A 14,942-nucleotide genomic window follows, 5' to 3' on the forward strand; every position below is an offset into this window, starting at 1 on the left:
TGTTCTGTCTTCTTTGGCAAAGCTTTTGCTTTCTGTTCTTTTTAGGCATGGGATATAGATGAGGTCTAGTGTTTCAGTAGACATGTAGTAACTATTTGGCTGAAACTGTTACTGTAAGGATAATGCTGCCAGCAACACATCCCTGGAGCATAAAAATGAACTGTTTTAATCTTTTCTTATTCACAGCAATTGAACACACGCACACACACACACACACCTAGTTAAATAAATATTTGGTCAAGTTTTTTTATTAACTACACATGAAATTATTATTTTAACCAAACCGGGCTGTGAACTGATTACTACGCCTGCAGAGGACAACTCTCATTTCTTATGAAAAAATTACTGAATACTTTAGAACAACATATTCTTCTCACAATAAAATATAAAAAATTATCACTAGGGAGAATATGTCATGATCTAAAATTGTGAGGAAAGAATCACTTCTACATCAGTAACAAAAGATCAAGAATTTGTAAACAAAGACTCAACATAATAAAATCATCAAAAAACTGAATTATTTATGACACATTTTCTTTCCTTCACAGATATTTTCACATGCAGTTGTCTTTAAACAGCACCTCAATACTTATTTAAAACAATTTGATACTTGTAAATATTTCAATTTATACTTATATTGATAAGATTAATCAGAATTTGTGCTTAGAAATGCTCCATATCACTTGGTAAAACACAATTGCTCTACCATGTTTTCTAGGCTCTAACCTTTCCGACTCTTTTCTAAATATTTCCTCATAAGTTTTGCACAGCTATACACTAGGACTTTCTACATGGTCTGCAGAAATCCACTTTTATATCTTATATTTTCCATTCTCTGGGAAATGTAGAGGAGCAGCATGCTGAAGTCCCCTTGCCCTGACTTACAAAGACAGCTCCATGTAGCTTTCCAAATGCTGTGTCCAGAGACACCGTTGGCTGTGGTGATAATGACTGCAGTTGGGATATTTAAACCATGAAAATTTGCTATAGCTATAAAACAAAAACCCCTTCATTGGTACAAGCAATTAATAAATTGTCTATATATTACAAAAACATACAATCTTCCTAAATAAATATGAAACTTAAAAATAAATAATTGAATACATTTCTATTATTTAACATGCACCTCAACTGGTAACTTTAATGCCAGTAAGTTATTTGTTATTGATAAATGGATCAAAAGAGATTAATGAAATGATTAGAATGATAATACCCACAGATTTGTAATGAATTGATGAAAATAAATTTAATTTATGGGAAAGGAACTAAACATAATAAAATAATGAGCATCTTTAAAATATAAGGCTTTCTGAAGACTCATACTTCAAAATAACATTTGTAGAAAATGAACTTAACAGAGAATAATATGGTGATTAATGTTAATATATTTAAAATTGATAATCCAATATAGCGATATGTTGTTTATTTAATCTTGTCTATAATTGTTTAATTTTTGTGTTTTAAAAATATTTATTATAGTCATCTATATATTATGCAAAAATTTAGGAAAGTAATAATATTGTTGTCATTGAGTTTTTATGTAGGTAGATCCCAACATAAAAGCAAAATTAATTTTATTCTGAAAACTAGAATCTAATTTTGAAATTAACCAATGTTTTTCTTGCTATTCCATTAGTTGGTTCCAATAATTTAACTGCACAATTACATTCAAATAAGAGTGGCTTTAAATTGAGAATTACTAAAAAAAAAAGATTCAAATTTAAATGCTGCATAATAAATATTTTAACCTTCTCCTACAAATTATTTCTTACCCGGTTAAATAGTTTTTTAATAACATTCTAAACATTAAAACGTATTTTAAACAAAATCTGCAATCATTCATTTAAAATGTTTCTTGTAGACTTACAGAACAGAGGTAAGTGGGTAGCATGTAATATATACACTAAGAGTATATAAATCTTTAAATTCAGCATCAAAGCCTTAGGGCTGGCTGACTGAGACAGTAGGTCATCAGGTCTCTAAGACTGAAGCATGGAACAGACTATATCTTTTTATATAAAAAGGTACTCAAAAGAGAGGTAATGTCTGATATAAATGCATCATTTAAGTATTAAAAGTGATTTAACTGATGTTATTAGTATTATAGAACACATTAATCATAAGTGTACATAGACATGCAAGATATATAATTGCTTCTTTCACTAATATTGTAATCAATTTTATTTTATAAGAACTTCCACTGTGTTTTCATTTGTAGACTTTCTGCTTTTCCACCTAAGAAGTCAGATATATCTTGAAAATTTAGTGTGTCATATAAACCAATAAATTGTCTTAATGTTACAATATAACATAATGGATCTTCAAATGACAAAGTGTCTTAATATACATATGTACACTTTGTATGAAGTATATAAAAATCAGTAAAATATCTCTTTATATTATAATATAGTACATAGTCTTAACAAATCTAAGGTGCATTAATGTTAGGTACACTAACATTAGGTATACAGTGTATAATACATATACACTGTGTATGTATTATATCAAAAACTCATAAGAGTTTTAGTATTACAATGCAGCATATTGTATCAACATATCAGCAAAGCAACTTAATGTCCTGTATGTGCACTGTGAATATGCCAAAGTGCCTATGAAAGCTGAAATATGTTTGGAAATCAATTATTTTATTTTTCTCTACACTATCCAAATTAGGAACTACCAAAATAAGAATTGTTAAATTTTCTACAACAAGATTTGAAACATGACTTTCAAATGTTTTCAATTAAATGTTAGATTTGAAACCCTAATTAAAATGGAGTGATGGTGAATAATTTATAATGAACATTTTTTTCTAGGAGTGGGGTTCTTTTGTATATATCCACCTATAAAGAAAGTTCAGGTTTTACTGTTTATTTTCAAATAACAACTCAGTCTAGCAACTGGATAAGCTTATATTGAAACAAACCTCCCACCACCCCCAAGCTGAACACCAATAATAGTAAGGGAAGCCAGGAAACACTTACCTAATTGTATTAGGTTAAAATAATATTCAGGTGCATATTCTGAACCAACTTAGATGGCAGTTGTAGCCCAACTGTTTATAATATTTATCATGCCAGTAACATTGAAAACCTAACATTTCACCTTTGCTTCAAATATTAAATGCATTAAATTAATGTGCTGGAAGTTCATTTACCTCATTTCATCATCATGGAGTAGAGAGAAGTCAGAACAGAAGGGAATAGGTATTTGTTGGTTAAATAATTAATTTAGAACTTTATATTATTTTTCTAAAGATAACCAAAACCTGTATTATCTAAGTTAGAAAAACTGTAAAATCATGCTTTCTGCCAATTAGAAATGAAAGTCTGTATTCAAAGTACATTAGGTTAAATATATTCATTCCAGTTTTAAAATATGAATATATGAAATTACTCTATTAGTGAGATTTTTTTATCACAAAGTGTTAAGCTCTATATTTCTATGTACACATAAGCAACAGGATTGATATGAAAAAAATTTAATTTGAATGATGTAATTATGTAATGGAATGTAAAAAATTATAGCAATTAAGGTACTGTGGCATGCTGTAATGAATGAAATTGTAGTGGCTGATGATGCTGTATCTCCAACTCATTAATAATTTGGATAGAGTGCATTATTTTACATAACTTGAAAAAATAATGTCATAAATCACCACTAATTATTTCTTTTAGTTTTCATTTAATATTGATGGAACTTCTCCCACATACATAAGTTCTGAGGGGATCAAAATAATATGAGATAGTATTTGATTCTCTCCATAATTTCACAAAGTTTTGCTATTTTGTAACCAAATGAAAGTAACAAATTTTAAGAAGAGTATGCAGGTGTGTCCAGAGGACAGGCATATAAGGTTCCACATTTTACTGATGCCTTTTCCTACATGTTGAACATTTCGGAAATATATTTTAACATTTTTTACTTATAACGCTAGCAAAAAAAGAACAATGGATATACTTTTCACTTGTACCTAAAAGTTATTTCAAGAAATTATCTGTTTTGAATAAGAGTATGAGAAAACGCTAAAGCATTGTTTGAAAACTTGAAGTGATAAAAGCTTTTATAAAAAAATTTTAGGAAAATTAGGCGACAAATTTAACACTTTAAGCAAAACAATATAACACAATTTTCATTTTAATGTATTTCAGTGAGTTTTCTAAATGCAGTTTCTTTAGAAAAACCTTCCTTTCTGTAACAGATAAGAATTTTTCTTTGTGCCAGAGGTAAGTAACAGGGCCTAGTGTATATTACTCTATAAATACATTGTTGACTAAAATAGAAGAATAACTCATTGTCTCTATGATCCTCAGTGTAACCTGTTTTCATACTATTCAGACTATATTTATTCTATTTCAGAACTTTCCTCCACATGGATTAGGGGCAAAATGCTACATACACAAGAAAAGGTGTAGTTTGGAAAACTCATGAGATAATGTAATGACATTAAGACAATAGTTTTAAGACATAATTAAAAGTCACATGTACAATGAAAAATACTTAAAATATATTTTTATATTATTGAAGGAAAATGCCTTTTAAGAGCATACATTTTTAAAAAATTTTTTTTATTTTTTATTTTTTTTTTTCGAGACAGGGTTTTTCTGGGTAGCCCTGGCTGTCCTGGAACTCACTTTGTAGACCAGACACACTCTATTGTTTCAAAGTAGAGCTTCCTATAATACTGTATTGAGTAGACAGTGGAGATTTAACTGCTTCATATGGAATACAGTAAAAGTACACTGTCTTCTAAAGGCCAATAAATTAAGAACCTCTGTTAGTGTGACTGTGAAACCATCCTCCCTCCCAGACAAACAGTTTTTTAGTATCTGTGGGGCACAGAGGCATTTCCAGTGTCTGTGGGAACACAGAGACATTATTGCAAAGGCTGACAAGATAAGACATGTAAGGGGGCAGCTTCTGTAGAACCTTTCTCAGAACCTCCAGATGAAGAAATGGAGCTGCTTGGAAACTAAGAAACATGGAGGAGGAATAAGTATATGATTTGTGGAAAGTATGCTTCATTTTCCTTAGCTTATTGGAGCTTCTTAATTGATTTATAATAGGGTTTCTTTCTCAAAGTCTGAAAAGAGAAATGAACAGAATTACACCAAGTAGAACAAGAATAGAAGTGGGTCTGAGTAGGACAGAACTTAACAGAACAGAATGGAATGGAATAAAAGGAGCTGGAATGGAAGGAAACAAATGGAGTAGAATGAATAGGAAAGTTAAAAGGGCAGCGAAACAAACCTTGTGTAGCATTGTTCTTGGTTTGCTAAGAGTTCAGCCTAAATTAACTGATGGCAGATAAGACTATATAGTGGCAACTGCCAAGTCTATACTACACTGCAGATAGTAAAATTTTAAATATAACAACTTGATAAGTATTAAACTTCAATACATTAAAAATAAAATATTTATTGTAAAATTTTTTGATTTGCTAAGTAAGATATTATATATATTCTTAATGGAAACCTGTCATTACAGGCTGCACATAGATTTCAGAAGCTCTTTGTAATATGTGTAGAATGGGCATACTGGACAATGACCTAGAAATGAGAGTCATCCTGTTGTAGGAACCTCTGGTCTCAGTTGTGTCACTGGATCAAGAATAGACATCAAAGGCAAATGGTGCATACACAACATAAGAAAAACTGCAACATTAAATATCCTCTAATTCATTGATATTTATTTTGCCTTAAGATTAAAAAAATAATAATTTGGGAGCCTCTTTATACATCAGCGGCTGATCATTTATCTTGCACGTGCAAGGCCTTGGGTTTGACACAAAGACTACAAAGTAAATAGGACAAAGAAAAAAATAATTTAACTATATTGTGAAATTATTTTGTTGAAATGTAAATACTAGCAAATGATGTGAAAATTTACTCAAAACAAAATGGCAACGATTATTTGATTACAGAAGTTTACTTAAAATTCATTGTAATCTTATATTGTCTTTGCATTACTTGTTTTTCTCCTAATTTCTATTTTTTAATGTCCTGAAATTATGAAACTGAGAGTTGAAAACATGTTTATTGCTACCCCTAGAAATTAGAATTGACCTCCTGTTCATAGTCCTATGATTTCAGTCAACATCTCTGTTGCCTGAAATACCTATGTAACATCTTTATCACAAGTGATTTCACTCAGTCCCAATTGGATTTATTCTACTAACACAACAAATGTCACAATATCTACTTTACAACAATAGCCATTTTCTAAGTTGAAGTTGAAAGGGTGTGTTGTTTTCTAATGGGATTAGCTAACAAGTAAATACTGAGATAGGGAAATAAGTTCCCTGTAGTTGTAGCCTCATGATGTATAAAGCCATTTCAGCCTGTAGTTTAAGTGTGCCTTTAGACTAAATCTGTGCTGACCATTAGAAAAATCTGAATACATAATAAGTTTTAATGACCCTTCTCATGTGTGTAAGAGGCACATTAGAACAGCAATTACTATAAAGCAATTTTTGAAAACATTCTAGGAAGATTGCTAAATGGAAAGAAAATACCAAATATGTTTCCATAAAATTTATCTCTCTGAAAAAGTCACATTTTAAAAAAATATAGCAAAACCTAACCTAATGCAATGCTAAAGAAAGGTAAAATTTAAATGGTGTCCTGAGTAAGAGGTTGGAAACTTGGTGGTACCGGCACACAACAAAATTAGCATTTCACTTTAATATGGCAATAGTGCTCTGACAGCCAATTACGTTATCATTGAACATCTACCAAAAACAGTTATCCATTCCTAATAACCCATGGTTGCCAGCTTCCATATGATGTCACCAATTATAATGGGGATATAAAAGCCATAGTATACAGCTCAGGAACCAAAATCAATGATGCTAATGTGACCATTTGGGACAAGAATTTGCAAAGTCAGTAAATCATCAAAGATACTGCTTAAAAACAATAAGTTGTAAGACAGTTTTGTTTTTAAATTATAAGGACTCCACATGAGACAAAGACTCGATATTTTGGTGATAAAAAGCCATGTTAGAAGTAAAATATACTTCAGGACACTCCCAAGGGTAACTGCAATTATAAAACTTGAGGAGGTATTAAGAGTGAATTCTTCACTGCTTGACTCAATAACAGTTATCATTCTAATATTCTAAAAATCATAAAAAGTGACATAAAATATTTGTTTTTAACTAAAAAAGTAAAATTTTATTCCTTTAACACATCAAATATTCTTTAGTTTGCTATTATGCTGGAGAAACAAATCAGTTAATATTATTTAGTTTTATTTATATTTTTCTTGTGTGTGATCATATTGTTTTGTTCAGATAAGAAGCCAAAAGTATAGTTGTTTATCAATATTCTTATAAAAGTAGATAAAAGAATGTTATTCCTTTTCAGGTTGTTTACAGCTCATTTTCTGACCAGTGTTTAGTGAATAGCTGGTTGCCATCAATCCTGTTGGAGGAAAATGTGTACATCACTATCCCCTTCATTTGGATGTTGATATCCATCATGCATCGGTGTATTACAAACTCTAAAACCCCCAAACAAAATTTGGATACAGAATTTCAGGAGCTATGAATGCCCTTGAGAAATCTATGGCTGAAAGAAAGATTCTCGGTCATCTATGGGAATTTCATTTAATGGGAACTTAATTTCACCCATTTTATAAATAACTTATTGCTAGTAGTCTATATTTATTTAATGTGGGAAATATTTGAAGCAAGGTGAAAAGCACATCTTGTGTGGGTGCCATGATCAGCCTTCTAATGTGACTAACTGTATCTCACTAGTAATATAACTAAATTAAAGCAAATGACAAAGAGAGACGTGGGGGAGATTAAGAAATAGTATAGCTAGGTGAATCTTGTCACAGTCAAGAGTTATTTCTGTTTGTCAAAAGTAAATGCTAAGATATGTGAAACAGGGACGTTTGTTGTCTAGAAAGCAGTATTATAGCCTTACATCTAAGTCTAAACACATTCTTTAGTAAGTCAGAGAAGGATGCTGATTGTGTCATTATATGCTACAAATAATATGTCAGATGTTTATAAAGGCCATATGACAGAATAAACAATACAAAGGTATCGGAAACATCTTTCTCTTGGTAACCATTCAATGTACCTAGAAAATTTGTAAAACTCGTGTAGGTAGGTTTCTTTGTAATCAAAGGTAGGGAAAATACTTTAATGACTGAACAAAATTATATACTTTAAAAGCTAGCTATAAAAAAATGGATGTTACCAATTTGTATTGAGTTTAAAATTATTATAAAACTAATATTTTATTATAATAATAGGGCCTGCATCCACTAGGTATTAGAAGAACTGCTAGCAATTTGCCTATTGACTATAGTTGACCTTTTATATGTTTTAATATATACCATTTTGTGAATATAATTTTGAATTATATTGAATCCTTAAAAGTATTTAGATATGTTATATATAGTTATTAGATTGCTAAAAGCATATATAAGTGCTTAATGAAAGAATATATCCAGGTAAATATTTTCTTGAACGTACCACGTGGTAGACTACTTAGCACAATATAAACAATATATATATATTTATATGTGTATATAAATATATTTATTATGTATGTATAAACCTATAAATATATTTGTACACCTGTGAGAAATTGTATTTTTACTTTAATAGAAATGGGAAGACCCACCCTAAGCATATATGCAAATATTTTTCTGGCCTGATCTCCTAGTCTGTATAAGAGAGATTATGCTATGCTTAGATTTCATTGCTATCTGCCGGCAAAGTATGACTAGCTGCTTCATGCTCTGCTGATTCAACTTCCTAACAATGAGGTCTGTCCTTCTAATATGTGCTAAAAATAAACACTTTCTCTTTTAATGTTTTGGCCAATGTATATAATCACAGCAACATTAACAAAAACTAAGATATAAATCTAAGAATTTTGTTTTTTTATTTGTTCTCCACATGAGGCTTAGCAAATGCTAGGTAAGCATGTGCCATGCCAGTTAACTACACCACCATTAAATAGGTTTCTCTTTTCCATGTTAGTGGAATATTAATGCACTAAAAACAAATATTAAAAATACCACTTCTTTGGTTTAATGTCAGTGATTCACTATATATCTTTGCATTATATAATTTTAACTCAAAAATAAAATGACAATGTAATTTTTTAAATTCAAAACAAATATTATACTTCCACTTGATTTAGAAGAGTAATTAAGTCCTACTAATGCATTTCCTCTGAACTTGTATCTCATAGGTTGTATTCATACTAGAAGAATAGATTTCATACATACTCATTTGAATTTGGGGCTCGCTCTAAAAATTAGCCTGAATGTAGTCATTCTTCTGCTAATCTTAATTTTGAGCATTTATTTTAAAAATCAGATTACTTTAGATAATACAATATTACTATTGATAAGTAAACATATTCTGAGAACTTATATATATTTATGCTCTTTACCAAGACTGTTATATATCACAATTTGTTAATAAAATACCTATGAGTTTTCTCATAAATTTTTGTTTTGCTTTAGTTTTTCATATATTTGATAGATTATTATCCCATCTTTGAGTAAGAAGGTACAGCAGGATAATTTCACATCTGCTCATTAAATAATAATACATATAGTCAGAAACTCTTAAACAGAGGCAATTGAAAATGTCCAACTACATGACTTTATATTTTCAAATACAATAAAAATTCATTTCTTTAAAAGGGATTTCCCTTATTATCTATGTAATCAATACAGGTAACACCTCAAATTAACATCTCTTTTTGACAAAAACTGTTATAAAAATATTTTGAACAGCTGGAAAACCTTGTATTAAAAAATATGTATTTTCTTAGTTAATATATCTGAAGGTGGAAAATGAATTCAAGAGTCTAGTTCATATTTTCAAAGCTAAGTAGTATTTCTTTTTAATATAAGTTTTTCCTCTATGCTTCCTCAGGACAGTATCAGGAGCCTTTCTTCTATGCTTCATTTATGCAGGGTAGGTTCATATGAAGACACAAAGGAATGGTTGCTCTGTGTTCTAGGTGGAAAGAGTTGTAGGATTGCACTAGTTCTATACATACTTAATCTCAATTCTCTGAACACTTATGAAGGAGGGTGGCTTGTGGTGGTAAATAAACACATATCTATCCAAAAGCATTACAAATGATCTTGATTTATTTTCATTGGTCATGGAAAAGCAAAAACTAAAAGATTATATATTTCAAATTCTAAATTCTAATTCTGAGGAAGAATAAAAAGTTATAAAAAAAACTTTAAGAAAGTCTACTATAAAATTTCAATTGCTGTATGGCTGTTTGGTACAAATAAATTCAAATTATAGTGGTCTTAAATTGTCAATTGTCAATGTTAAACTAGTTAAGTAAAATGATAAATTAAAACATAATTATGTATACATTTATCATAATATAAAGGTGTAAAATATGCTATATCATTTTTCTAAATGAAAAATTAACAAGTTTTACTGCTAGTAAAAGTGCATTGACTTTATCATATAATTTCAAAAAAGGACAACGATTATCTAAAGCATCTTATTAACAAAACTGAAAAAAATATTTCATATTTAACTTAGACTATGGGGCACATAAATACATATAGTCAGAGATTATGAAAATTTCTATCAACATACAAGTCTACATCTAAAACTCTAATTCTTTTACCACAAAAAAATAATCTCAAAAATATAATGGATTTCAGTGTCATTATGGCAGTCATATAATTATGAATTTTGAGACACAATTATAATCTCCATTAAAGAAGAAGAAAACTTTGTTTTAACAGTTTCAACACCTTTTAGATTTTGGTTAAAAAGAGAAAGACACTTACTACCACATTTGCAGCATACTGACACAACCAGCATGTTTTCTGCCCCAAAAGGCAGAATACTCATGTGATTATTAGAAGTTTGTAAATCTTCAGCACCCCAGGAGAAAGAAAGGCAAGAAAGGAGATTGTGACTTTTGACAATTATTAGTTAGAAAAAAGAGTTAACAATTGCCAAAAAAATCACAAAAGTGAGCATGTTACCTGGCTATGACAAAGAGCACACAACTGACACCCAAGTAAGCCAGCAGAATATACATCCAGATATCAGGGGAGAGAGGATTCAGGAAGGAGAAGACGCCTGGGTTTGTACCATTGGGCTTGCGGTACAAAATACTTATTCCAAGTGTCATAAATGGCTTTGAAAAGTCGATGACCTTCTCACGAACATAGGTAATAGCCAGTGGAGCAACTGCAAGGTCTGCTTTCTGTAGAGAGAAACATAAAAAGGAAAAAAGGGAAAATGGTGCTAAGTATATGGTCTCAAGTAAAATATCTATAAATAAAGACTTTACACATGAGAATTTATGTAATGATTATGGTAAGATCAACAACATATTTTCGCCTGAAGAGCTGATTTACTATTTAATATGTTACTCCTTCCTATCTAATTCCAGATTTCTACATCAGTCTTGATAATAGCTAGTTAGAAAAAGAAAATAAAATTTTGGGATTAAAAAAATGAATCCATTTTATATATAGTAAATGTCATTATTCATATTGAAATGTCAGTAAGGCATACAGCTTACTGTATGCCTTAACAATATTTTGTAGCTAGTATATCTACATATATATGAAAAGAAACATTTTCTTGGCTAACTGGATGGGTCATCAGTTATAGACAGTTGCTAGCATGTCTAACAACCTGAATTCCATCCCAGAGACCCATATGGTAAGAAAAAAGAGAGACCCACAAGTAGTCTCCTGAATTCTACATGCATAGGTACATAGTGCCAATGATTATACATAGAGATCATTATGAATTTGTGCATGTCCATGCATGCATGCATACACACACACATAGAGACACTACAAAATTTATTAATAAACTGTAATTCTTTTTAAAAATATAGCAAAGAGTTTTTCTTAAAGGTGTAATTTTCAAATGGATAAAGCATTCTTTAAGTCATTTAAATATGATTGATAAATATTACCCAAGTTTTTTTTCCTATTCCTTTAATTTGTTTTATATCTCTTAATAAAAATCCCTAAAGTACTGCCTAGACCGGATTAGAAAATGAGTTTTTCTTTTCACTTTTTGTTTTTGCCTTTTCTCATATTATTTCCTTTTATTGAAAATAGATTTTTTTCATATGCTATGCTCAGATTATAGTTTCTTCTCTGTATACTTATTCCAGGTCCTCCCATCTCCCTCTCCTACCTAGAAATGTTCACTTTCTCTTTCTCACTAGAAAAGAACAGGCTGCTAAGAATTCATATCCAAACATGACAAAATAAGATTTCCAATTTTCAAAAAGTTGTTAATTTTCCCTTGTATTTTAAATGCCTTAAAACATTAATGCTTTGAAATCACTATTTTACAAGCACCTAGACAGAATGAATTGATGCACTAAACATTGATGGAAGTGACTTCTTCAGAAGCCCACTGCTCTACCTAGGGTCATAATCACATCCAGAATCCATAAGCCCCACTCACAGATATCAAATGATTCACCATACCCCTCTCAGATTCCTAACAGCACTCCTTCCCATGGTTCAGTATTCTAGCCCACAATTATGTTATCAAAGGCCCGTCAGATACCTTGTAACATAGCAGCCCTCTTCTCTATCATAAACCATGCTAATACCTTGAACCCCAAAGGCCGTACTAGTAACCAGAATATCAGAAGTCCACTGCTTTACCAGAGACTACAACAATACCTAAACCACACAGGTCAAGCCATGCTGCATAATTCAGACCACAGAGGATATGCCACAGAAGACATACCCCAAACCCAAGAGGTAACACAGTCCTCCAAAACCCCAGCAGAAACACCCTAAAGAATAAGAGCTATTTGATAGCCAGAAACATGGGCCACACTGGCAAGAAGTCCTGAATGGAAACAGAAACCAAAGAAAAATACATTAATCTAATTAAGGTAAACTCAGTAATTAGGAGACTAAATCTAAATTATCACAAACCCACATGCATAGAGACCAGTGAAAGGACACAATCATTAACAGGAAAATATAGTACCACCAAAATCCATACTACTAGGTCAAGTCCTTGATAGTCTAACACAGTTATAACACAGAAACACACACAGAAACACCCACATGCGCGCGCGCGCACACACACACACACACAAACACACACACACACACACAATCATGAAAACCAATGTTATAAATATGAGGGAGGCCCTTAAAGAGGACATGAATAAATTACCTAAAGAGATTCAAGAAAAGAAAAATAAACAATATGAGTAAATTTTTTCTTAAGAAAGCCAATGGGGCAAAGAGGAAGGAAAGAAACAAAACTATTAACAAAAAACAAAAACAAAAACAAAAGAAAGAAATTTGCAACAAAATAAAATTCAGGCAATATCATTCTTCTAACCCAGCCCAACAGAGGATACTAGAATGAAAAATACAACACAAGGAGGGAAACTACATCCAAGGAAACACAAGAAATTAGTCATCTCACAACCAACTGAAAAGAGGAGAATCAAACCACATAATACCTCCTTCAACAACAAAAAATAACAGGAAGTATCAATTTGTCTTTAATAACTCTCAAGGAAAATGGACTCAATTCCCCAATAAAAAGTTACAAAAACACACTTTAGCAACAATGAAAGATACTACCTCTAAGCAAAAGGCTGGGAAAAATTTTCCAAATAAACAGTTCCAAGAAACAAGCTGTAATATCCAATAAAATAGATTTTCAACCAAAAATAATCAAAAGAGATGGGAAGGACACTTAATTCTCCTCAAAGAAAAAAATATCTACAAAGATAAAGTCTCAATTCTTAACATCTATGACCCAAACACAAAGTCAACTGCATTTGGAAGAAAAAATATTGAAACTCACACAATAATCGTGGGAGACTTCAACACCCCATTCTCACTAAAGATAACTAAAGAGAAACTAAACATACACAGTGAAATTAGCAAAATTTACAAACCAAATGAATTTAACAAATATCTATAAAACTTTTCACCCCCAAAAAGGCCTTCATACAGACATTGGGGCGTATGTAAGCAAGTAGACAGCACCCCTGAAAGCATTGAACAAAATAAAGCAAAACCACTTAAGAGTAGTAGACAGCAGGAAATAGTCAAACTCAGGGCTGTAATTAGGGAATTAGAAACAAAGTGAATACAAAGAATCAACAAAGCAAAGAGGTGGTTCTTTGAGAAGATCAACAAGATAGATAAACTCTTAGCAAAACTAAATAACAGGCAAAGAGACAGTATCCAAATTAACAATATCAGAAAGGAAATTGGCGACATAACAACAAAGTCTGAAGAAATTAAAAAAAAAAGATCCTACTACAAAAGCCTATTCAAACAAAGTAGAAAATTCAAAACAAACTAGAAAATCTACATGAAATGGATGATATTCTAGAAAGATATTATATACCAAAGTTAAATCAAAATCAGATAAACTGTCTAATCAGTACTATAATCCCTAAGGAAATAGAAGTAGTCATTGAAAATCTCCCAACTCCAAAAAGCCCAGTGACAAATGGTTTTAGTGCAAAATTCTACCAGACCTTCAAAGATTAGCTAATATCAATACTTCCCAAACTATTTCACAAAATAGAAATAGAAGGAACACTGCCCATTCAATTCTGTGAAGCCACAGTAACTCTGACACTAAATCCACACAAAGACCCAACAAAGAAATAAAAGTTCAGGCCAATGAAAATAGATGCAAAAATACTCGATAAAATTCTCACAAACTAAATCCAAGATAAATCAAAATGATCATTCACTATGATCAAATAGATTTAATTCCAGGGGTTCATGGATGGTTCAAAAAGGAAAATACAACAATGGATAGAACTATAGAGTCATACTAAAAGAAAAAAATCACATGACCATCTAATTTGGTGATGAAAAAGACTGTGAAAACGCACAACACCCCACCATGTTAAAAGTCTTGGAAAGATCAGGAATTCAATGCACATACCTAA

At 30.9% G+C, this 14,942-nt stretch overlaps 1 protein-coding gene across 2 annotated transcripts in view; it reads right to left on the minus strand.

The window, feature by feature from the left end:
* Positions 1-14,942, minus strand: part of Grik2 (glutamate ionotropic receptor kainate type subunit 2) — a 706,521-nt gene that overhangs the window by 153,069 nt on the left and 538,510 nt on the right. For both annotated transcript variants that reach the window (XM_052163476.1, XM_052163477.1), the window contains exon 11: positions 11,005-11,228. In XM_052163476.1, the coding sequence (XP_052019436.1) occupies positions 11,005-11,228 (224 nt within the window). The remainder of the gene's footprint in view (positions 1-11,004; positions 11,229-14,942) is intronic.

This window comes from Apodemus sylvaticus, chromosome 19, assembly GCF_947179515.1.
Source record: "Apodemus sylvaticus chromosome 19, mApoSyl1.1, whole genome shotgun sequence".
In the NCBI taxonomy this organism is placed as follows: domain Eukaryota; kingdom Metazoa; phylum Chordata; class Mammalia; order Rodentia; family Muridae; genus Apodemus; species Apodemus sylvaticus.